Below are 26,528 nucleotides of genomic sequence, written 5' to 3'. Positions count from 1 at the left end.
TCAACAGATTAAAACTACTTCTCTTCCTTACTATTAAATTCTCTTCATCAATTTCCACCAGCATTATATCTTTAGTAAGCATAATGATGTACATCCTGTAAATTTTTTGACAATAATGTTATGTTTATAACCAAAATGCCACTTATTCCACTCATGCTTAAAGAAGATATTAGGGGGTTTACCCAGAATATGTTATTCATTGCAAAATAAAATACACACTTTCTAGATAGTTCAGAATATTTATGGTTGTTAGATCAAAAACAAAGATTTGGTTACAAATTCTTAATTTGCAGATTGCTTTGACTTTGGTGGAAATAACACCTTTCTCTGTAGTAGAATCCCTGGGCCTCGAAACATTGACCCCAAGAAGTAATTGCTGTGAGTTAGATCTTGAGGGCGGCTTCCAAGGCTTTAGCTTTTTCTGTGATGTGCTTCTGAAAGGGCATCATGAAGTCCTCAAAGTCTACCTCGTAAGTGAACCTTTCTCGCTGAAGCTCCCTTTTCCTGATCAGCTCTGCTGTTGTGGCTTCAGGACTCCAGATCTGAAATAAACCACAATATTCAGAGCCGGCATGAGTAGGAAAGCCAGCAAACATGGCAGTATACAGACAATGCCCAGTATAGTTCATTCGAAACTATCAAATCTACTTCTAAATCTATTTTAACTTATGTTTTCCTCTTACATAACATCAATGGTTACATGGGCATTGTTATTTCTGATGGTGACTATTTGGGCAGCTGGAATGCTTTTCAGTGACCTCTGATGATCCTCTGTTGTTCATGTCAAAACAGGGAAGTGATGGGAGTTAAAAGATCATTGGGGTTTGCTACCTTTATGTCTAATAGGGAAGTCCTGAGAAAATGATTTTCATAGTAGAAAGAAGAGGAGGCTGGTGGTCTCTTATTTAGCATGCTTTGATGGGCATTGGCAAGACCCCTTTTGTACTTCAAAAATGCCTCCACCTCTCTAATTATGGATGTTTTAGGCAGCTGCTGAGTAAGTTCAGTGTTGCTTATATGAAACTCCCAAGTGAAATGGTAGTTAGAGTACAAAGGGGAAGGTTAGAGTCTGAGAGGCACCAAGAAAATGTACCTATAGCATTGGTGACCAAATGGCTATAGGGAAAGGTGTTGGCCAAAAGATAGTTTTTCAAGGAAAATTAAAATGTCAATATTGAAATAATAACAGAGGAAACTAGATATTGGAAGCTGAACAAGTTGGACTTACTGAGTCAAAGCAGTAGGACCTAGCAAAAAGACACCTTCAAATTATAACAATGAAAGATAATATTTGGATATTTGTTTGGGTGCTCTGCATAAAAAGTATTTGGAAAATGATACTATGAGTTTATACCACGTTATGAAGGTCTTTCCAAAGTACTCACCCTCCGTGGAATAAATGTGATATCCACTTTCTTGGTATAACTACTGGTAATCAAAGAATTGAGATAAACCACATTATCCTTATGCATTTTCTTTTCCTCTGATATGGTTGGTATGGTATAAACAGATAAAAGCGGTTCCTGGAAATGAAACAAAAGAAAAACTAACCCTATTAATTGCAAAAACCTATATATACTTGCTAATATTATTTGCTGTTCTATGTCTTACTCAGAAGTCAAGAAAAAGTAAAAATGTTACCATGCAAATTATAATTTGAAATGAAATGGATTATTATTATAACTTTGGACAGGGAAAGATAATTAGTTTGCCTTGTTTAACTCTACTTAATTAGTAGTATCAGAGACAGAGCATACAAGTCTTCAGAATATCCATCCTTGACCTAGGGCCATTGATTAATTAGAAGAATTAAATTATCCTACTAAAAAGATAATGTTGTATGTAGTAGAAACTTAGCCAACTGGTCTTCCTTAACCTCTGGCCCCCACCCCCTTACTCTTGTCTTCCATGTTTATTACTCTCTACTGTTTATTGTCTTTCATGTTTCTCACAATCCTTTCACCCTCTCCACTTCTTTTCTCCCATATTTCTCCAACACTTTCCAATTTGATAACATTAGAGCCTTTCCTTTTTGAATTTCATCCCAGTTTTATGTCTGCCAAGAATCTCTAGGGATCCTCTTGCTTCCCTAAAAGAAACTTCTACCTTAGAAATACACTCGGGCTTCCCTGCTAATGACAAAGTCTTGTTCTCTCCATAACCTGCCTAGGCAAAAACCTCAACCTTTTGCCTATATCATTCCAGATTACCAGGAACAATCACCTCGTCACCTTTAAAACTTTCTGGAGTCATTCCAAGTGGAATATCCAAGTCCCAAGTGGCTTGATATCCCCAGGGTTCAGTGGTAGTCATTAAAATTCAAATTTCAATTTGAATTAAAATTAAAATTCAATTAAAATTCCTTAGAAGGAGGAAATGGTGGGAAATGAAAGATTATGAGACAAGAATGAAGGCAAATCATGGTTTGCCTTCATTCCTCTTTCCCTCCTTTCCTGTCTGAGCCATCTCATCAAATATGTATGACTTAGAACCAAATATATACATATCCAACCTCAGTTCTTTTTTCAACATTCTAATTATATTGGACTGAGCCAACTTGATTTTTACATGGATTCTATCTGCAATGAGCACATTTTAGACTTTTCATTAATAGGAATTTCTTTGCTAGGTATTTTTTTTTTAGTGTTGCTTAATAGTGCTGAAAATATGGCTTGTGTATCATTTTATCCATGTGGTGTAACAATATATAATATTGTATTGTAACAATATGTAAATAGTAACGCTGCCCTACCCCCAGTAAGTTTTTAAGTTCCAGTTACCAATGGAACTTTTCTTACCTCCTCTTTCTTAACGTCAGGGCCTTCAGTCTTCGCTTTAGGAAGGGGCTTGCCTTTCAGTTTTTGACTTTCTGCTGGTTTTGGCAAGTTATCCAGCTTTTCTTGAATCAGACTAATTATTCTATAGTCAGCATACGCCTTTGCAATATCCATGGCAGTATGTCCTGCTCAAGATATAAATTCAGAGTTGTAATAAACAGACTGATAAGAAACCATGCAGAAAACCCTCAGCGCACCAGCCCTCAGCATGTGACAGTAAAGGTGATTACTACAGCCAGTGGTTATATGTAAGGTCACAGAGCCAGATCAGATACCATCTAAGGTGGGCCCAACTCTGAAATCTCATAATGTAAAGTGCCATTTACTGGCAACCCATTTTCTTGTTAGTTTTTCTGAGCATGTTTCTTAAGAAGTTGACAGGAAATTTGGTAGAATATTTACATTTGAGTATTTGATTGATGGCTCTCTTCCCACTTTGCACACATTTCCTTTCATGTGACAATTTTACATTATCCTCCCCTTTCCCTTAAGCAAGGAGGTATAATCAAAAAGGCCTGGGGAAGCTGGTGTCACAGTGCTCTATGCAAATGGCTGGGTATTATGACACCTGTAATATCCTCAGGCAGGCCTGGAACAATACTACCAGTGACCCAGGGGAAGCCTGAAGCAGCCAGAAAAGTTGGTGCTCTCCCCAGTCAAAAGGAAACAATGGGTTCCTCTGTAAGAAAATGACACCTCCAATCAATGAGGTCAAACACTTACTCAAATGCTATTTTTCAGGTTATATTTTTATGACATATGACGGGCCCCTCCCATTTATTTCCTAGAGAGAGCCTCTAACTCAGGAATTATTATTTTTTTCAGCTTTATAAAGAATCCAACTTCTACAGCTTTTAAAATTATTCTACTTCCTAGGGATGTGGTAGTTATGACAGTGTCATAACCCACAGTATAGTCTGAAAACTGGTACAGTCCCACAAAGCAATGCTTCCTGGGCCATGGTGTAATAACAAGAAATCAAGAGTGAGCATTTACAGGGAGCCTGGGTGGTTCAGTGGGTTAAAGCCTCTGCCTTTGGCTCAGGTCATGATCCCAGGGTCCTGGGATCTAGCCCCATAAAGGGCTCTCTGCTCAGCAGGGAGCCTGCTTCCTCCTCTCTCTGCCTGCCTCTCTGCCTATTTATGATCTCTGTTTGTCAAATAAATACATGAAAAAAAAGTTTTAAAAAAAGAGTGAGCATTTAGAAATTTTTGGATGGATTTGATAAAACTTTCCATCACTTCAATCTAGTGATTTAAAAAAATGCTTGTATTTTATTTCCCCACTTCATTTTCTAGTAAATCACTTTTTGCTATATTTACAAAAGTATCCATCCATGACAGATTGCAAACATAAAGAACTGGTCCTTTCACACCCGTGATTTGAGAGGCACTGTGTATAAAACCAACTTCCCGAACATTCAACTTGGGCTTGCAACTGCAGTAGCGACTCGTGAGGAAATGTGGTCTTACAAGAGAATCAGAAGGGAATCTAACATAAATTCTCCCCTTCTGACCCTAAACACCGATCATGCGTACACACACCTTTTCTATTTCCCAGCTGGAATTTAGCGCCGATATCAAGGAGGTACTTTACGGTATCCAGTCGACAGCTCTCGATGGCTCTAGACAAAGGAGTGGAGTTGTTGATGGAGACTGCATCTATCGTCGCTCCAGCTTTAACAAGAAGCTCGACGATGTCTTGTTGGCCTGCGTGGCATGCAAAATGAAGCGGAGTCCACAGGAAATTATCTGTTGCATTAACGTTAGCCCTATAAAATAAGATAGATGCATAAGCTGAAAATGTGGGTTGTTCCAAATGCCAGAGCCTGGAAATGCAAAGCAAGATTTCATATTAGTGTTACCAAGTTGTTCAAATGTGAGCCAGGGAAGCTCCGAGTAAAGTTAAACTCCATTCCATAATTTTTCTTGACTCATGTTGCATTATCCGACAGTCTTAATTTCTTTGCATATATATGTACATCTTGTTTAGTTTTTAAAAAGACACTTAGTGGGCGCCTGGGTGGCTCAGTGGGTTAAGCCGCTGCCTTTGGCTCAGGTCATGATCTCAGGGTCCTGGGATCGAGTCCCGCATCGGGCTCTCTGCTCAGCAGGGAGCCTGCTTCTCTCTCTCTGCCTGCCTCTCTGTCTACTTGTGATCTCTCTCTGTCAAATCAATAAATAAAATCTTTAAAAAAAAAAAAAGGCACTTAGTTAGATCCCAGGGGTTACACTTTTTGCAAAGTTTAAAATTAAGGAAAATTGTATAAATAGATCTAATGAAGGTTAAAGCTGATAAGAAGTTTAAAAAGTCCTATTATTTCATTTTGTAGCTACTTTCTCTACATGTTATAGATTTTTAAATTCACCTTCATTATTAAAGTTCTAAGCATGAAAACATATTATTTTAAATGTTAGTCCTTTTTATTTTTTTAAGATTTTATTTATTTGACAGAGAGAGAGAGAGAGAGCACAAGCAAGCAGAGCAGCAGGCAGAGGGAGAGAGAGAAGCAGGCTCTCTGCTGAGTAAGGAGCCCCATGGGGGGCTCAATCCCAGGACCCTAGAATTATGACCTGAGCCAAAGGCAGCTGCTTAACCAACTGAGCCACCCAGGAGCCCCAAATGTTAGTCCTTTTTAAGATTTCACTGTCCAAAAGTTCAAATTCTCATTAATTGCTTTATATTCTCTCTTGATAATATACAAATCTGAATGCTTCTTTGACCTTGACCAATATAGTAATAATAATAGTACCTTTTTATGAAATATGGAATTGCTTTACTAATAAGTGCTTTACATATTTTAATTCATTTAATCTTCAAAAAAATTTGCAAGCTGAGTCTTATTAGAGCCCCATTATAAAAGTGAGAAAAGTGAACACAAAAAAGAAACTTATGCCGGCTCATTCAGCTCTGGGAAAAGAAGGAATTAAACCTGAGTAGTTGCTTTAGAAGTTCACTAAAAATGTCATGCCCAGTTATCTTAAAGATATTTATAAATGAACCAAGGAAAAGACTGATGCTTCTGGGGGAGGGAAAGAGACATGCCCTTTGTCATCATGACCACTGACCCCCTTGTTTGAATTTGTTAGGATCCCCACACACAGGAGACAGATTAAAAAGCAATGGGTAAAATGAATATGTTCTAGAGATCTACTGTGCAATATTGTGATTATAGTTAACACTGTACTTTACTGTACACGTATAATCTATTAAGAGGGTACATCATGTTATCTGTTCCTATCACAATTAAAAAAAAAAATCTTCACAGACCTGTACACCTGAATCAAAAAAACAAAAAACCAAAACAAACAAACAAAAAACTACTAAAAAAAAAAACCTCTTTTGCTGGGCTCCCTGCTTAGCAGGTAGTCTGCTTCTCCCTCTACCCTTCTCCCTGGCTCATCATCTCTCTCTCAGATAAAAAAATAAAATCTTTTTAAAAATAGTTCAAAAAAATTATTTCGTTAATTTAAAATAAAATAAAAAGCGACTCCACCGCACATTGATAAATCTCTAGGTAAAGCAACTTCGTTCCTAGTTGTCATTGGCAAGCCATCTTTCTGTGCATACATTCCCAGGTTCCCATTAACCCACTTTCCCATACACGATCTGTCTGTAATCTAGATGTCAGGAATGAAGCACTTTCTTTGTCCTAAAATTCTGGAGTTGAATGGATGCTGAAACAAGAAAACATACCCTTTGTCAAGAAGAAACTTGACGGCATCTATGTTTCCAGTGGCACACGCGGTCATCAGTGGCGTTTTGTAATAATTATCCTTCATATCCACAGGTATTCCTGATTCAAACGCCTTTTTCAGAGACGCCAGGTCTCCTGCCTTGGTGATGAAATTAATATTTGAAAATACCTTCGGTGGGTCATCAATGTACCAAGCAGAGTCATCCTGAATGGGATGTTCCGGTGGCTGGTCTCGGTTAAACCGACTGCTGTCTGTTACATTCTTGTAGGTTTCAATCATGTAATAGGGCGGCCCGCCGTCGGCCCAGTGGGGAAACACGTGGTCAGGAATAATGCAGATTGGGAGAGGTAAGACAAACTTGCCTTTCTTTGGCTTTTTGGCCATCCCTTTTTTCTTCTTCTTAGGCCCATAGGATCCCAAGACGTAAGACTTACTCAAGTACTTGGTTCCTTTAAAGAAATCATTAATGTTGACCCCAGCTCCCCGCACTTTTTCGTGATACTGAGCTATGGTAGCCAGCTGTTCTGAGGTCACATATTCTTGCCTCTCCTCCAATGTCAACACGAAGTCCTCTTTGCTGACTGTCCCGTCGCCTCTGTCTACAAACGAAAATGCTTCCCGAAGGAATGTCTCATGTTCCAGCGACCAGTCGTGAAGTCTCAGGGCCCAGAGTGGATTTGGATTTTTGGCTCCTGGCCTCGCCAGTTTATTGGCGGCTCGCTCTGCCCGCCGTATTTCTTTGCTTGCTGCTTTGAAGCCGCCTTCCTTGGCCACAGTCCTGGGCGTTTTATGATCCAAGTTCTTCCATTTCAGGTCGCATCCTAAAACAAGAAGCATCATCATTATGAAATAGTGCCTAGGCATCTGCCTGGCTCTGCAGAAGACATTCGTGCAACCGTTATGTATAGTTCCAACTACTGGTCAGAAGTTTATCCCTAAATTATTTGTATAGAGTGATGAGTACATTTAGCTCTTATAATCACAAAATTAAACTGAAATTTTTTTTCTGTGAGTTTCACTTTGGTGAATTCTGTGGGAAATATGTTTCCAATTTACATTCTCTGCCCACTAAAGGATTAAGACATGAATCCCTACAGACACTTGAAACAAATTTCATATTGGGATACTTGCTCAGGAGACTTCCTGTCCAACAGGAAAAGAATAAGTGTGGCATTTGAATTTGGAAAGAAGCTGGATTCAGACAGCTTATGAGGCCCTTAGGAACTCAGAATGCTGAACACCTGCTTCTGTCGGAATGATTATGACAAGTCTGCATACCATCTTAAGCTGTACTTATGTGTATTTTCCATGCATCAACGTAATTTATATCAATCTTTTTGTGATGATAGGTCATGTGAACAACCTGACAGAGGACAAAGTCATTTGTTCATCAAATCTGAAAGGATTCCAGCATTATACTTGTGCAAATTAGGCATGAATATTCATTTGCCTTCTTGGACCCTTCCTTAAAATGATGACACCAATATTATACCTAAGTATTCCTGAAATAAATAAACTTCTCCGAGTGCACTGGGGAGTCTACTTAGTGTCCCTAGGAAAGGCTGTTCTGTCTCTAAGTGTTTTGAGACATTAAAAATCCATTGCATATGTCAGTAAATCTGATGAAGCAGCTCTTTCTACTGTTCTGAATCTAGAAGGCTCTTCTCTTGCTTTGCCAATATCACATAATCAAAAAGATTGCTACTCAATCAGTATGTCTAGCAACCAAGTTGTATAGGCAGCAGCATGCCCCTCCAATACTTTATAGTTTCATTCCTTGACAAAAAGAAAATGAGGGGGTGCCTGGGTGGCTCAGTGGGTTAAGCCTCTGCCTTCGGCTCAGGTCATGACCTCAGGGTCCTGGGATTGAGCCCCACATCGAGCTCTCTGCTCAGTGGGGATCCTATTTCCCTTTCTCTCTGCCTACTTGTGATTTCTCTCTTTCAAATAAATAAATAAAATCTTTAAAAAAAAAAAAAGAAAGAAAATGAATGACCAGTGCTTTTAAAGATTAATACTTCCTTTGGCATTGTCAGAACTTAAAATTTCATACTAAGACTCATAATTTTACTAGTGGTCGAAGAACTCAGAAAAAGTATTACAATAATGAGAATTCTAAAATGTCCATATTGAACAGTTTTAAGAGCAGTGACTTATTGAAAAGCGGACCCGAGACTGCTCTCAATAGCATAATTCCAGAGCAATTTTGAGAATGCTGTTTTAACTTAGCTCTTTTGCTGATTCAAGGTGTCTGGGTGTTTATCTACCATCTCCCAAGCCACTCCTTCTATATTCACCCACAAGGATCAAAGGACTTTAAAGTGGTTTTATCTTGTCTCCTTCAGCTCTTAGTTTCCTCCTAGTTAGAAACCTCTGTGTGTGTGTGTGTGTGTGTGTGTGTGTGCGTGCGTGCGGGGGGTGGGTGCAGGGGGGAGACTCCAACATTCCAGCTTAAGTATCTGAAGGCCTTTTTCTTCTCCTTTTGCCTTGGGACTTTTGGTCTCCTTCTTATAATTAGTAAAAGCAAAGATCCATTCATTCTCTTTGTGATGTATGATCTGCGGTCCAGGGTACTCAGTTTACAGCTGGTATGTGCCGCAGAGCACCAGCCACCAAAGGCCCAAGAGAAAGAGAAGCCTCCTGCGGTGCTTCCAGCAGCTGCTCTGCATTAGGTACTCACACTGCTTACAGGACTTGCAAATTGCTCCAGCACAGCAGGACCAGGGGCAAGGGAGGAGAACAATGAAGAAGAGAGTTTAATGTATCAAAGGAATCCAGCCTTCAAATTTAAGTGCAGAAGACACTAAACCCGGGGAGTTGACTTAGAAATGAGCATTTCTTGGCTAATGCATTGTCTGTTGCTCTGATTGCCTTAGATCGAAGACTCAAAAGCTGGACGTGTAACTGCTCCCGCTTCCGCTATGGAACTGGATCCCCCGCCTGAGATCCAGTGAAGTGGTTGTACTTCGAAACATGCTACAGAATTTAGAATGCTTTCAGACTAATTAATTAAAAAAAAAAAAAAAAAGAATGCTTTCAGACCCTTGTTTCGGAAACACCGTCTAGGCTCATGACTCTGCCAGGACGGTAATACTTTTCGGCATCATTGGGCAAGCTCTGACCAAATGTGCTTCTCACTTTGCTTTTTGTGACTTCCTCCCAAGAGTGCATAAATGACAGAGTAGATGTCTGGTGATGTTTGTCCCAATAATAAAGTGGTCAAAGTGTTAGAGTTGTAGAAGCTTGTCTTAACCTGGGCAGATCCATAGTTTTTAGACATATACAGTGTTAAAAATGTCAGAATAAATTGCTGCTAGTGACAAATTTGAAAACAAGACTGATGAGACAATTAATGGGGGCATTTGATATATTGCATTTGATATATATTGAATTTGATATATTTTCCTTTATTTGTTAAGTGTTTATTATTTGGGGGGATAAGGAAAGAGCACAAGCTTGTATAAGTTCATAAAAAGTAGAAGTGAATCGGTTATCATACTATTAGTTTTATAGGCACATTTGTCTTATTTATATTAGTGGTCACAATGCAGGATCTCTAGGTCCCAGAGACTTCTGAAATTCTCCGCTCTATTCTAAACTTGTAGAACAGACACTAAGTTTTTGCCTATTTTTTAAACTGGAAAAAAAATACTACCATAAAATTCAGCGTAACGCAGTTCCAGATCTGATGAAGAGTTAGAAATTTTTTTTATTTTTTGTTTTATTTTTTTAAAGATTTTATTTATTTATTTGACAGAGAAAGATCACAAGTAGGCAGAGAGGCAGGCAGAGAGAGAGGAGGAAGCAGGCTCCCTGCTGAACAGAGAGCCCAATGCGGGGCTCGATCCCAAGACCCTGGGGATCATGACCTGAGCCGAAGACAGAGGCTTTAACTCACTGAGCCACCCAGGCACCCCTAAAAACTTTTTTAAATAAAGATTTTATTTGTGTGTGCGAGAAAGACAGACAACGAGTGGGGGTAGGAGCAGACACAGAGGGAGAAGCAGGCTCCCCACTGAGCAGGGAGCCCCACATGGGGCTTGATCCCAGAACCCCAAGATCATGACCTGAGATGAAGGCAGACACCTAACTGACTTAGCTACCCAGGTGCCGTAAATTAAAAACTTCTAATGTACATCCAGTCAGCATGTAATTAACACCAATTTGGTCCATAAACTTAATTAGCTAATATTCCCTTTATGGAATACATTAAGCTATATATACATACTTCATATTCCTAAGTTAATAGTTACATAGAAGTTATAGGAAAACCTAAAATATTACTTACATTTCAAGTTTTCCATGAAAATTTTCATTTTATTTCATATTTCTCCCAAAAACATTTCTCCCACAACTTCAAGTTCTTTATAAAAGTTACCCTTTACACTTGATATAATTGAACTTTTTTTAATAAAACAGTTAAGATTTCAGACTAAAAGACGTAGTTTTCAGTATTCATCTTTCAGATTGATGTCAACATTTTTTTAAGGAGTTTAATAACTATAAGCGTTTTAATAATTAGTTGGCCCATGAACAACCCTGTTTAGATTTTTAATAACCTAAAAATATTTGAGAATATTTTCATCACTTTAAATTCAGATTCATGATTTGACAGAAGGTGGAGTAAGAAAAGATTTTCTTTTTTTTTTTTTCCTACATATATAACTGAGGTTTGGCTGTTGAAAAAGATAAACAACTGACAAGTGATAGGCCCAGATTCCCTGCTCATCTACAACATGGGTAAGTCATAAATACTTTAAGCATAAAATTGCTAGGTAATTTTACCTCGCTGAGCTATATATTTACAGCAATCTGCAAAACCACCCATGGCAGCATAATGAAGTGGTGTGTTCCCGTTCATTGCAATCAGCCCCATGTCTCCGTTGTAAGCAAAAAGAAGCTTCAATATCTGCAAAATATTTAGAGGAAAAGAGGAATAGCAATGTACATTAATTGAATGAAGACTGGCACCTAAACGTTGTTATTCCATAGTTGCTTAGGCTACATGCGGCTATTTTAAATTAAATTGAATTAAATAGAAAACAATTTTTAAAAATCCAATTCTTTAGTTTCACTAGCCATATTTAAAATACTCAAAAGCCACATGGGCTACTATATTATACTATATTATTAAAACTTTTCCACCATTGCCAAAAATTCTATCAAATAGTGTTGATCTAGAGTTTAGAAAATTCTATATTCAGCTGGGACATGCCATCTTAGTGAATTCCAATAATTCTAGAAAACATCAGCCTATGAGAAATATCATCAGGGAGGCACATTCTTTACCAAATGTGGCTTCTATTGTGGTGTAAATTTCATTGCAAGGAAGAAACTCAATGACCAAAACAAAGATAATTGTTAAAGCTCAGAAAATTGAGTAAAGAAATTCTAGATATAATTGAGAATTTAAAAAAAAAGGAGCGCATTGGTAGCTATCTCATTTGTGCAATATCACTGTACCTATAAGATACCCTTTGCTGTTATATCCAGATAATCAGAATACTGAAGAGTTTAAAATTGAGGTGAGTCATTAGATGCACACAAAAAAATCAGGGAGATGAGAATATGTTGACATTGTTCTCCCCACAATTTGGTCACGCTGTATGTATTATGAAGGTTCTAATATGTAATGGAGGTATAAAATAAAGTAGTCTTGGTTGGCAAAACTTTTAAATTGCCATAGTTAAAAATACAGAAAATCATTGTTAATATTATTAGATGAATAAACTGGGCAAGTAGATAAAGCTGAATAAGGAGCTAGAAAAAGGCTTTAAAAATAGTATTTGGTATAAAAAATATAATTTTAGAATTATTTAGGGACATCAAGATGGTAACATGGAATAAATTCTTAGTGTAACCCGTATGATATTTAAAAATTTGAGGAAAAAGTGAGAAATGGTGAGCAAAAATTTTAAAGCAAAAGGCAGATTATTACATCAAAAAAGCCTCCTTGGGCAGCAAAATGTGCAGCTTGTTTTCTCTCATTGTCAAAGGCATTCACTTCACCTCCTCTTTCCAATATCCCTCGAACTAGTTCTGTCACTCCTTCTCTTGATGCTTCCATTAAAGCGGTTCGACCTGTGGACTGGATGAGAAGTAAATTAAATTCTGGTTATGCTTGACATCTTAAATAACACATTTGGTATACATATGTTCTAAATCCATTTGATCTTAGAGTCACACTGGCAGGTCTAGTTCTCTGTATCTTTATTAGTTCCACGAAGCAAATGGGAAAAATGAAGTCAGTGCAGCGGATCAATGTAGAGAATTCCAATATCAAAGTCAAGGTCACACTATGTCCCTGTGAAAAAATCATGCTAAAATGCAATTTCTTTTGCAAAGAAAGTAGAGCAAAAGGGGAGAAAAGAGAGTAAAATATATAAGTGACTCTTAATCTCACAAAACAAACTGAGGGTTGATGGGGGGAGGGGTGTTGGGGGGTGGGGTTATGGACATTGGGGAGGGTATGTGCTATAGTGAGTGCTGTGAAGTGTGTAAACCTGGAGATTCATAGACCTGTACCCCTGGGGATAAAAATATATGTTTATAAAAAATAAAATTTTAAAAAAAGAGAGTAAAATATATGTTAAAATTAGATTATAAGTGTTTTCTAATGAGAAACAAATTGATAATTATTGTCTTGAAATACCTCTTAAAAAATTTAAAAAACTCAATAAAATTGGCCAAATTTGGAGAGGGAGCAAAATGGATAAGGGAAATAGTACAACTACATATTTTCTTTCCAAAAAAGATAAATTTTTATTAGGCATTGGTGATATCTTCTCTATTTTCTCTAATGTTTTACTGTTATGCATAATAAATACCAATTTTCCAAACGTAATTAGGAAATAAACCGTAAAATCATGGCAATATAAAGATAATGAGGGTATATCATCATAAAGCATTTCGAATAGAAATGAACAGTCTATAAGCTGACAGGATAATTTTACCATATTTAAATGCAAAAATTGCACTACTAAAACTCTATAAATGGAAAAAAAAGGGGGGGGTAGGAATATTTATAATCCCAGGAATAGCCATACTGAGTTGATAGCATTCGGATTGGCTCCTTTTTCCAAAAATGTCAGGCACGTGTCTTTAACATCATGTGCTTCTTCACAAGCTCTAAGAAATATTGGTTTTCCTTCATAGGTAGAGTTGTTGACATCTGCGCCATGTTCCAGGGCAATCAATGCGCAGCGATAATGCCGCTTAGTAGGCAAAATGCAGTAAAACAGAATACCTGTAGAAAAATAGAATCCCCAAAGAGTACTTCATTAATAGTCTCTCTATATTTGAACTGGTTAGCAAAGAAAAAAGTAACAATTTTGGAAACCATAATTGGCTAGTTGAATGTGGCAGAGCCTTGCTTTGCCTTCTTGAAATCAGCTGAAACACCAAGTCAGGAAAACAAGAGTCAACCTCTGATAGAATTGGAAAACAGTCATAACCAAATGTGATAGGACTTGGCTCAGAGAAGAATCTGAGTGCTGATTTGTGAGCCCCTGTCAAGCTTGGGTGTTGGGCATCTTGCAGTCTGTACCCCACGTGCAGGACTGTGTCTGTTGTAGAGCTGGTGATGGGTTACTGTGTCTCCTCTGAAACTGCAGAGTGACAAAGCAGATGGTACTGAATGATGAAATGTGCAAGATTGCACATTTGCTCTGCCCTTTTGACAACTTGTTTTGTTCCAATGAAGAGAGGAAAATGTGAAATCCCCCCACCTAGGACCTCAAACATACAAACCCTCCACATAATCCATGTCAAAAATAAACTACAGATTAGGGGTAGTGTTGTAATCTGAGCACACAACAGTCCAACTCCAAACTGACTGTAATGACCTCACTCTAAACAGAGGATTCATTCAAAGAGGAACAGTAACCAACAACAACAACAAAAAACTAGCATGGGACCTATGAAAAATACAGATACCGAAAGGAAGAAACCTGATAATAAAAGCTAGGCAAAAAGTACACACTAGAAAAAATGATACTATGTGAGAATTACTGACTGTCCTATTTCTATGACAGCAAGGAAGTTAAATAAAACTTTTTTTTTTCTAAAACAAGTGCAAAGAGGGATCAAGACTAAAAGCAGGGCTTCTAGGACAATAGAAGACAAATAGAAGGAAAAGATGAAGTTTAACCAGCTGAGTTTAGGGAAGGAATGATAGAGGAAAATAAAACTACCAAAGAAAGGAAAGTGAAGCTGGAGGCAAGACAGCACAAAAACCATGGATGTGAAGGAAAAACTTGAAAGAGCTAAGGAAAATGTAACAGGTGATGGAAGCTGAAATGGTCTTGAGAAGCAAAGTAGAGCTAACATATATGTAATTGGTGCTCAATAATAAAACACCAAGTAGAACAGAAAAAATATGGAGATACAATAGAAGAAAACTTTCTTGAAGTGAAAACCTGAATTTGAAGGATTAAAAAAGCATACTGAGGTCTTAGGAAAAATGGATTAAGAACAATCAATAAGGTGTGCCTAGGTAAAGCTAGGTAGAGGACATGTCCTGTGAGCATCTAGGTAACAATTCAAGTCCTCTCTAAAGAGGAAAAATCAAGATGGCCTCCAGATTTTGCTCCATTCAATGCTAGAAAATAACTAAACGATCTTTAGAATATCACTTGAGAAAGAAAATGCGAGTTTTTTGTATCTACCAAGCTGGTTGTACATATATAAAAGCAGTGGCCAGGTAAGTTTAAGGGTGCAAAAGTTATTATAATAATCTCTTCTTCCATAGAAAAATATTAATGAATATCATGGAAAGTGCTAATTCAAGAAACAAAGGTTTATGTATATGAAAAGCTATCAAACTTGCCATTAAAAAAATCCAAAAACAGTTCTATTCTGAAGAAAGATAAAAATTTGTAACTATATATGGTGGTGGGTATTAACTAGACTTATTCTGGCGATCATTTTGCAGTGTATACAAATATCAAATTATGTGTACTCCTGAAACTGATATAATGTTGATGTCAATTATACCTCAATTTTTAAAAGCCAATAAGTAAATAATAACAGTAAATAAAACTACCATTCCAACAACAAAAAAAAGACCTAAAAGCAGACCATTAACCTTAGAAAATATCACACACACACACACACACACCAAAATAAAGAACATATGGACCATATAGGAAAATATTTTATAAGTATTTATTTATATATTTATATATGTTAAATATATCTTCATTTCATAAAATAAATGACAGTTCTGGGGCCACACTTTTGGGCCATCTAGATAAATATAAGTTGGATACATTCTAACATTAAGATAAAAACCACTATTCATATAAAATCAAAATCTAAATACATTTCATATAAACAGATGCATCTAAAATAGGGTTACTCAGAACAGTTAAAAACAGAAAGATGGCCAAGGACATGGTTTAAAATAGAAAATCAGAGACACAACAATTCATAGCAGGCAAAAGTGGGCCAAAATAACAACAAACAATGCCACCTTGAGAACACTAGGTGAGGGCAAGTTCATTACAAAAGTCCCTAAGTTACTTAGGAAGTGGATATTTTATAATGATGGCAGGTGCAACTCACAACTACAATCTATCTGGGCTAACTCTAAGCCACAAAGAACATGAATCAACCTTCTAAAACTGAAGCAACAAAAGAGGGCAAAGATGATAGACTGTAGAATTCGCATACTGCACTTCGGACTGGGTATACATTCCTATAAATGGGAGAACCAATGGAATGGGTGCTATTGGGAGCTAGTCCAGCTTAACCCTTGAAGAGAATAGACACCATCTGTTCTCCAGAATGGACAGACCCTAATTAATCCCCTAGGACAACATATAGGGAAGAGTTTCCTGGCTTAGAGAGTTAGCTTTTCCATGTTCTACAAAATTGTTCAAAGTACAGTTTAGCCTAGAGTATGTCCCACATCTTTCTCATGATCCAGTAAGTATTTTAACCATAAAAACGTTGGCTTGTCCTTTAGGACCAATGTGCAGTGAGTGATTCATCAACTGCTGGAAAATAGGATGTTAATGGCAGAGACTTCTGCGGAATAACAAAGCAGTTGGGCATGTGGCAGTCGAACTGAGAGCTGTGCAAGGTTAGCTCCATTCACTGCTGTGGGAAGACAGGGCTGGCGGTGTGCAATAAGCACACCATGGGTTAGAAAGAATCAAGAATCTGTGGGGCAGAACTAACAAGGTCATGCATGCAACATGATTTATGTTTGTTCCAAGCTTTATTTTATATTTTGAATTCTTCCTATGTGATTGGTCAGATTGTTTTCTTATACTTCGATCTCCCAGAACGTTGACAGGCTTAATATTAATTTGAATGAACTCAGATATTAACCAGATGGCTGTTGCATTTGCTACAGAATGGAAATATGTTGCAAAATGCATTTGCTATTGTTGATTTAATTTTATAATTTTAGATTTTTATGATAAAATTTCTCACTTTTTTTTAAACTTCTATTTCTGGTTCAAACTCCAGAAGGTAAACTGTTCTTCACTACAGTGTTTCCCCAAAATATATTTCACAAAACTCCATATAAGTGACCACAAGGAAAAACTATTTCAAGGGTCAAAGACAAAAGGAAAATGTCACTGTCTTTAGTCTGTCTGACAAATGTGAAATCAACATGTCTCAATTTGTTGTATCCAATGGTTCTCTAACAAGTTTGACAGTGGAACCAATTTTGCATGTAATGCTTATCAATATCCCAGCAATTCAGTGGTTCATGGAACACACACTGGGAAGTAATATTCTATAGAACTTTAAGAGGCTTCCTTTTTTTTTTCTTCTTCTTTTTCAGGATTTAACGTTTTAAAACACATTTGATCCCTGAATGCCTCTGAAGTTCATCTCATTATGTGGTGCTTTTAAGTAATTCAATAATTGTTCCTTTCCTTGTCCTCTCCTATTGTTTTAAGAAAGTCACTTATCAAATAACCAAGTCTGGGGAGAATTTTAAAAATGGATTTTGTTCTTCTCAGAAAACATTAACACTAAAAAATGGGATTTATTTCTCCAATGTGGGACTGATGTTAATGGCTTTACTTGAAGCAACTCCTTGGGACAACTGATTAAATCTACCAATTTATATTAAGCCTGGTGGTAATTTTCTTGGTGATTTTCATGGGGCTGTGTCAAGTCCTTCTGGAACCTTGAATTATTTGGGCCAAGAAGCTCCCAGACATGGTGCTGAGATGTGATTAGGGAGAATAGAGTGGAGAAGTAGGGCTGTCTCACCTGAAAAAGGATGGAAATGCCATGTCTCAACTCTCAAGTCATATTTCTACATTTAAACTGACCCTAGAAAATCGGATTTTATGCTAGAATCCACCTTAGCCTTTCCCGTTCCCACTGCAGCCCCTTTCTACATCAGACTGTTACTGGAAGGGGAAAAATCCTTTTGGAGTCCAAGTCCAGAACTATTTGAGGTTCTAAAGTATAAAAAAGAATAAGAAATACTCCCCTTTTGTTCTAAACAAGATTTTTATATTTTATAATTGATAATTACGACTATGTTAATATCAGTGTATATCATTAAAAACTCTCCCCATTTAGAAAAAAAATCACCAACACACAGATTAATCTAACTTTAATCTTCTTTTTAAGGGAGACATCTCTCAGAACTTGTTTCCTAAGATATACCTTACTACCATTTTCAAATTATAGGGACACAGTGTCCTTAGGTACAGAAGTGAACATGGCTTTTCACTTAAACTTAGGAATAATTCACTTCTACAGTTGGAAAGCAAAACAGTAAATTTTACGGATTTCTGGCTATAGAGTGAATTGCATCTACTGGATAAAATGTCGGGATTTTTACCTTTTCCTTCATTATCAACTATAGTCATGTCAGCCTTTGCCTTGGCTAATATTTCCATGGACAATTCATGCCCCAGCTCTGCAGCCCTCATTGTCGGAGTACAACCCATCTTGTCTTGCACATCAGGGTGAGCACCAAGGCTAAGGAGAAAGCTGACCATATCAGCGTCATTGGAAACCGAGGCCAAGTGCAAAGCACTGTTTCCATTGAGGGGGTCTGTGAAATTGATCAGTTCAGGGTATCCCAGCCTGATCAGCTTTTCTATCTGCTTCGTGTCTTTGTTCCGAACACACTGAAGAACTTTGTAGATCTGTAAGTTCTCAAGTCTCCTGTCAGCTAAAGCCATACTGGACCACCTTCTTGGAAATGCTTTTCTGGACCAAACAAAAACTATAGCACAAAAACAGAAACATACAACTCCAAGTTAATTTGGTCATCTTTATTCTGGTATAAATAATAAAATTTTAAGTCTTCCCTAAGAAGAGATGCTGTTTCTCACGAAATGTTATTACTACAATTTATTGCAATTGATGTCACAAAAAGTATAAATTACACATAAATACAGAGAATATTCAGCTAGCAAAAAGCTAAAATATTTCAAAACAAATCTTCCATCATAATTAATATCAGCCTTGCTAATGAACTTTCTTATTAACCTAATTTGTTTCATTTACCCCTCTTTGCTTGACACAGCCTCCCTATTTTATCCATGAAGAAGGTAAGGCTAACAAAATTGCTAACGTAAGAATTTGAGCTCCCCACTCTATGGCATCTTACCAGCATGCCTTCCTAACCTAGAAACCATACAGGTTTTAGCAGTTAACAAAAGTTACAAAGAACGTGTAGAATCTTGAGGTGCTCATTACAAGCAGGAATCTACTGGGCTTGGTGAGATACCAAATGTGATGGATGATTCGTGTCACCTCACATGGGAATGAGATAGGTAAATGGCTGATTATTTATTTTCATAAATAATCCCACGGTTAAATTGTGATGAGCATTCTGATATGTAATTTTATCTTTCCTTTACTGTTTATGGAAAAACAATCTTTTGAATTGAGTCATAGGTCATGCTGGGTATACCCAGATTGCTTTTCTTTCCTCATTTTTTCTGGAAAAAGAACCCCACTGTCATACTGGGGATCCATTCCAGATCATCCATTCCTGCTATCTGATGACAAATCATTGCCCAGACTTCTAATTTGATTTACTGCTTCCACAATGGGCCCCTAACTCCTCTTCTCTGGTCAGTCCTCAGAAAAAAATTTAAAAGTGTATCTCAGATGAGGTCAAGCAAGCTCCCACCCCCAAATTCTGGATGGGGCTGCCTCTTCTATCCCCTGTGATAGGAATGGGTCTGAGACCGAGGCTTAGCCCGTGTGAGTGAACTCTCTCCCCGGGTACCATGAATGTCTCAAGTCCCACAACTTGGGACTCAGTTGTGCCAGAATTCACCTCCCAATTAAGTGATTCCACACGACATGTTAGGGCAACATGAGCTCGGGGCTGCAGGAGTAAATATGCCCTCCCCACCCCTCTTAACTTAGCATAAGCTAGTTAGCTGAGCTAGTTAGCTGAGCTTCTGTTGTTTGCAATGGAAAGGATTCCATCTTATTGCAAAATCTGAAACTGTGTCACCTTTTCTCCACAAACCTGCTCCCTCGCCTACCATCCCTGGGGAGCACTGGTGAGGAGCAAGTGGGGCTCAAGTCCCACTTGTTCCTCTTTAGCTGTGTCTCTCCAGGCAACCCCATCTCCATTGCCTGCTCCTCTCCTACATCACCACCCACTCCTCATCCCCCCCTTTGCTGGCTCCCCTCTTCTGTCAGAAGCCTAGGGGTTGGAGTGCCCAGGACTTGGCCCTCAGGACTCTTCTATATTCCCACACAATGCCCTGATGGTCTCATCCCATCTCATGACCTTCATCCCAATTTGAGGCTTCTGATCATTCATTCTCAAATTTATATAGCCATCTCTGGCTCTCCCCAGAGTCCAAAGTGAGGTCTCTACCTGTTGACTCTTCATTCTCACATGGACCTCTACTAGGCATGTAAATGTAACCCTGACCTTCTCCAGTTCTCCCCACTTCGAATGATGCCATCCCCATCCATGAGTCTACTTGGAGGAAGATACCAGAAATTATTCTTCATTCCTTCTTTTCCCGCAGATCCCCTACTCTTTAAATTCATCAGCAAACCCAGAATATAACCCAACATCAGCTGCCAGTGGTGCCCTCCTTGGTCAAATCCTTGCCCCAGACTCTAGGTTGTCTCACTGCTTCTTCAGCAGCCCTCTAGAGTCCCTTCTTTATTCAGTCCCCAGAAAAATCTTCTAAAATGTAGATCAGACAAGCTTCCACCCCCAACATTTTAGCATAACTATTTCTGAACATAAAGAAAACTTGAACACTCATGTATCTATCTACCACTGAAATCTTACCATGAATGCCTTACTTGCTTTATCACACATCTATCCATCCCTCTGTCTATCCACTCATCCATCTTTTTTGATCCATTTCAAAGTAAATTGCAGACATATTCCAGCATATAATATCTGGATTTCAATATTTGCTTACAGCTTCTTTTTCTTTTTGTCTTTTGAATATATAATCAAATGTACAAGTCTTAAGTGTACCATTCCATGGGTTTTGACAAACGCACACATCTATGTAACCCAAACTCCTATTAGGATATAGGACATGATATTCACCTCAGAAAGTTCTCTCCAAATTATCTTTTAAAGCAGTTCAATTGCTTTTCGTCGTCATCAGAATAAATCCAAATACCTCATGATGATCTTTGAAGAGCATTTTCTTTGCCCTTCTGAGCTTACTTCACTCCAGCCTCCCTTGATAAGGTGATCTCCAGCCACACTGGCCCCCTTTCTATATATGGAACAAAAGCACCCTTCTGCCTCTGCAACTTCTTGTTCCCTCTGCCTGGGGTTCCCTTGGCTCAGAATTGGTCAGTTGGTCCTTCTCACCATTCAAACTGCTGCCACCATGTCACTTCATCCCTTTCTTTTCCTCATAATGAAACATCACTGTATATTACATTTCTATAGATCTATAGGTACAGGTATATCCAATTTATGTGTCATGTGACTTCCCCACTAGTCTAGAGCCTTCATGGAACAGAAGTTTTATAATGACCTTTATTTATCCATCGCCCAGAACTTAACTCACGCGAGGCATTCAAGCAGTGGTTGCTCGATAAAGGATGACTGAAAGTTTTAAGATTGAGAAGTGGAAGGAACCCAAGAAAATGCTCAGGTTCCTGGCTTGAGCCACTGGCTACCTGTGTCTGAGATGGGGAGCTCAAGGTGTGGTCCAGATTAGTCAGAGAGTGTAGACAGTTACGCTTTGGGCATGCTGAGTCAGCATCCACAAGGCAATCGGGTACACAATTCAAGAGAGAGATCCGAGCCTGGCCTGTGAAGAGCTGTGCGGGAGTTTGGTGGCCACAGGGCAGCCTGAGACTGGGCGACATCATGGAAGAGAGCATGTCAAGGGTGAAGAGTGACCACCACTGTCGAATTCATGCTGCTGCTACGTCCTTTTCCTCCCACTCTTCTGGCTGTTGCTTTTACTTCCTGCTTCCTCCTTTGCCACTGAGGCATCAGTCATCACATTGCTGTGGCTTTAATGTCCTGTTTGCTGTGGCCCCTCTCTTCCCCTCTAATCTGTTTATAACATGTGGTGGACTAGGAAACCAGATAACGCAGCTGCTTAGAGCCATGTGTGTAACTAGGTTCCCACTCAGTCCTGAGCTGCCCCACAAGTCACCCTCTTGGCCTCTGCTGCGTGTCGTGGTCATGTTTACTTTAGCAGCTGTTTATGGTTTCTCTTGCTATTGCCAGCCGTCGTCTAGTTAGGGCCCGTGTCATACCGCCTACGGAGGCACAAGGTACACGGAATAGGATTTGGGGCTTCCAAATAGCTCATTGACTCTCCCGAATCTCCGTCCCCTCATTTGTGCGAACAGGGACATCCTCATCAATGACTTCAGGGCTGTCTCTGAGGCACCCACCCCTGACAAAGACTTAGCAGCACGTGGTGTCCGCCCACCGAGCTACATGGGTGAATTCCAGAGTCCATCGCGGGTTCTACAGCTTGCACTCTTCCGGCTGAAGCCCTGAGGGGCTCTGGGTAGGGAGAGCCACGCTCAGTGCCGTCCTTCAGGACCTGCTGCCAAGATTGACCAAGAGCCTCACCCCCTCAGGAGGAAACAACAAAAGTCCTGCCCTCTGGTACTGGGTTCTTCAGTTTCATTATTTTTTTTTAATAGGTTCAGCGGTAGAATTTAGTGATTTATCACTTGCATATAACACCCAATGCTCATTACCACAAGTGCCCTCCTTAATGCCCATCAGCCAGTTACCCCATCTCCCCACCCACCCAGCAACCCTCAGTTTGTTCCCTATAGGTAAGAGTCTCTTATGGTTTGCCTCCCTCTCTGTTTTAATCTTATTTTATTTTTCCTTCCCTTCCCTTACATTCACCTGTTTTGTTTCTTAAATTCCTTACATGAGTGAAGTCATAGGGTATTTGTCTTTCTCTGAAAAACTTATTTCACTTAGCATAATATGCTCTAGTTCTGGGTTCTGCAAAAACTTGTGTAGCATCTCTGGTCTTCGGGGGGCAGGGATGTCATCATATATACACATGCCCTACCGTGTATACATTACCTCTGTATGGCCCTGGAGCCACCTTGGTGTACCCCCATCTCATCATCTATATGGACAGTCTCAAAAGATTGGGAATAGAACAGGATTTCTTGACCCAAAGTCCATGTTTGGGTCTGAACCCTCTGAAATTATATGACAATCTGCAGTGTGTGTGTGTCTGTGTGTGGGCCCTGGTACAGGGAAGATCCATAGAACTTACCAACTTCTCCAAGGAGTCTGTGACACCCGGGTGATTTGCTAGAAAGAGGAATGGCAGGAGACACGCTTGGAACAGTGGAAAGAGTGTAGGATTGCAGGTGGGGAAATCTGTTGTTGTTTTGTGATACTACTCTGCATCATTTATACAAACTGGTTACATGAACCTGGACATATTATCTACCTGGTTTGTGCCTCAGCCTCTTTATCTGTGAAATAGGGATGACCAGTGTGAAGAGAAAATGAGGTAATCCTAGTAAAATATTTAGCAAATTCCCTCAATGCAGGCTTACTATTTGATTTATAACCAAATTTCCCTGGGTTTCAACTCCCCCATAAACCACGGTGTACTTTTGGTTTGTGTGTGTGTGTTTTACTGTCCCTTTCAGCCTTTTTTTTTTTTTTTAAGATTTTACTTATTTATTTGAGAGAGAGAGGGCAGAGAGAGTACCAGAGGGGGTGAAAGGCAGAGGTAGAGGGACAAGCAAACTTTCCCCTGAGCAGGGAGCCCCATGCAGGTCTCGATCCCAAGACCCTGAGATCAGGGCCTGAGCCCGAGGCAGATGCTTAACCCACCGAGCCACCCAGACACCCCTGTCCCTTTCAGTTTTAAGTCTCCAAAAAATCCGGAGGGGAGTGGGGCGGTTAAGAAGTAATTTCAAGGGAAGGGCCAGGTGGCAGGGAGCAAAGTGCCAAGCTCACCTCTTGGTCCTAGGGGTGATCAGGAGCAGCGGATGATCAGGCACCGACGGGCCTCGGCCTGCGGGGGCGCTCTGCGGCCCCAGCCCTTGTTCTCTGCCACCTGGCTGGGGCCCCGGCCGCGACCTTGGGCTCCCGCAGCGCGGCTTGGGCTCCCAGCCCTGAATGGTGTCTTCGTGGGCAGAGCAGGCGAGGCGGCGCGCGGGGCAGCAGGGAGGGGGTGCGTGTGTCCATGGGCCTCTGGTCCGCCGCGGGCAAGCCCGCTGTCAGGTGAGCGCAGGGGGCGGGGTGGGAGCCTCCAAGACAGGGCAGATTGTGAGCTTCAGCCACGCACCGCCCCGCTGCCAGGGCAACGGCTCGGGGGCGCGGCGGGGCGGAGCTACTGTCCGCCAGCTGCGCGGCCCCCGCCAGGTGGCGAGGTCCCCGCCAGGTGGCGGGCCGGGCCGGGATGCTAGAGGAGGGCTCTGCACTCCCAGCACAGCGGGTGGAGGAAGTCTTGCGCCGGACGCCGGCGTCCGCACAGTCCTGCCTTCTTTCATCCTCTTCTCCCGCGCCCTGCCCTTATTTTAAAATGCTAATTCGAAACGTAAAGCTCCTATAGTACAACCAACCAACCAATCGGTTACAATATAGAATAAAATGATCTTAAAAGTAAAGTTAAGTAGGGGCCCCTGGGTTAAAGACTGCCTTCAGTTCAGGTCATGATCCCAGGGTCCTGGGATCGAGCTCCGCAGCGGGCTCTCTGCTCAGCAGGGAGCCTGCTTCCTCCTCACTCTCTGCCTGCTTCTCTGCCTGCTTCTGATCTCTGCCTGTCAAATAAATAAATAAAATCTTCAAAAAAGAGCAAAGTTAAATAAAAAATACACTATACAATAGAATGAAAAAATCTACTTGTTAGAGACAACTGCTGTAGATTCTTGTAAATCTTCCTAGAATTTTTCTTTGCATACTCTAGGATTTATATAGGCTTAAAAATATTTATACACAAATGGCAGCAAATCTATCAAGGAGATCATTTCTTTCAGGGCCTGCAAGGGTGCCCTAACATCCCAACCCCCAACACTTTTTTGCAGGCAAATTCTGAAAGCCTTTGTTTATGTGAGTGCAAAACATGTATGCTTTTCAGAATAGTATGCAATGGCTTCTGATTAAAAACAATAGTTCTCCCATCCCAATCTATTCTATTTTCTACCCAGAGACTCTGAAAATATGATTAAGGACTATTTCATGAACACAAGAGAATATACTATTTAACATGTGGAAAGGATGAAGACACAAAGCACACCATGGCTAAAGAAGTTTGCTTCTGGGATGCCTGGGTGGCTCAGTTGTTAAGCCGCTGTCTTCGGCTCAGGTCATGATCTCAGGATTCTGGGATCAAGTCCCACATTGGGCTCCTTGCTCAGCAGGGAGCCTGCTTCTCTCTCCGCCTCTGCCTGCTTGTGTGTGCTCTCTCTCTCTCTCTGAGGAATAAATAAAATCTTTAAAAATAAAAAAAAAAGTTTGCTTCTACTTCCAGACTCCCTGTATACTTCTTCCCTGAACTCCATCCTCCCCCTTCCTGTCCTCATAGGTAACCACTATTCTGAATTTTGCATTTAGCATCCCCCTTGCCTTTTCAAAATGTGTTGCTTCATAGGAATGCATCCCTAAAAAAATGTGTATTTAGTATGGCATATTTTGAGAATTTATAAAAAATGGAGTAGAAGGGTGTGTAGTGTTTTGACATTTTTTCTTTCCAACATCTTGTTTTTGAAATATACCTTTTTTATGTTTAATTATAGCTCTTTTATCTTAAGAGCTATATACAGTTCCATTATATTACCATTCCATACCCCTTTTGAATCAACTCTACTACTGATGGACAGTAGAGATGTCTTCAGTAATTGGTATTATAGGGAATGCTGCTGTGATCATGTTTGTACCTGTCTATAGATAGATGCACGCGTTCAGGAGTTTTTCTAGGGTGTATGCCTAGGAGTGAAGTTTCTGGATCATAAGTTATTTATAACATCAAGATAATGTCGACTTGTTTTCCAAGTATATATAGCGATTCAGATGCCCCATCAGCAGTGTGTCTTAGCCAAGACTTGGTTTTGTCACACTAAAACTTTTGCCAATCTAGTGAGTATAAATTGGTATTTCATGATTTCACTTGACGTGCTATGATTAATGATTGTTAGTCTAAGAGCTCGATTTTGGGGGGGAAATACTTGAGTGTGACTTTACTGCCAAGCTACACTATTCACCCTCACCTACATACCCCATAACTCTCTTCGATATTTTAACAGGATCAATGTGAATTGCACTTGAATTTATTACAACTTTTGTGGCAAATATTGAGTAACCGTGGAGTAGACATCTGAGAGTTGAATGAAATCTCGGAGATAACCAGTCTGACTCACTGTCCTCACTTGGTTCCTGGGCCATTTTTTTCCCCCCTGAAAGGATACTCTCTGAGTTTCAGAAAAATGCTCTTTGTTTTTAGGAGCAAGCAGCTGAAAAGTAGCTTGCTTCTCTGTGGTAATCCTATTTGATTTCAAACTTTGTAGTCTAAGGAAGCTAGGTATGCTGACTTACTTACACAGTAGATTC

The 26,528-nt window shown here is 39.6% G+C and overlaps 1 protein-coding gene across 1 annotated transcript; it reads right to left on the bottom strand.

Annotated features, from left to right (window-relative positions):
• Positions 1 to 225: 225 nt before the first annotated feature.
• Positions 226 to 24,207, bottom strand: ANKEF1 (ankyrin repeat and EF-hand domain containing 1). Its single transcript, XM_032859179.1, has 10 exons — positions 23,937 to 24,207; positions 18,354 to 18,743; positions 13,582 to 13,781; positions 12,474 to 12,623; positions 11,321 to 11,444; positions 6,534 to 7,356; positions 4,382 to 4,608; positions 2,799 to 2,962; positions 1,386 to 1,523; positions 226 to 542 (listed from the first exon to the last, which is right to left on the bottom strand). The coding sequence occupies exons 2-10, from the start codon at positions 18,697 to 18,699 to the stop codon at positions 384 to 386; spliced, it is 2,331 nt and encodes a 776-aa protein (XP_032715070.1). The 5' UTR covers positions 18,700 to 18,743; positions 23,937 to 24,207; the 3' UTR covers positions 226 to 383.
• Positions 24,208 to 26,528: the final 2,321 nt, after the last annotated feature.

The sequence above is a fragment of the Lontra canadensis genome, unplaced genomic scaffold, assembly GCF_010015895.1.
Source record: "Lontra canadensis isolate GAN:19392208 unplaced genomic scaffold, GSC_riverotter_1.0 scaffold16, whole genome shotgun sequence".
Classification (NCBI taxonomy): domain Eukaryota; kingdom Metazoa; phylum Chordata; class Mammalia; order Carnivora; family Mustelidae; genus Lontra; species Lontra canadensis.
Note: the sequence above shows the minus strand (reverse complement) of the source record. Positions and strands in the feature narration are given on the sequence as shown.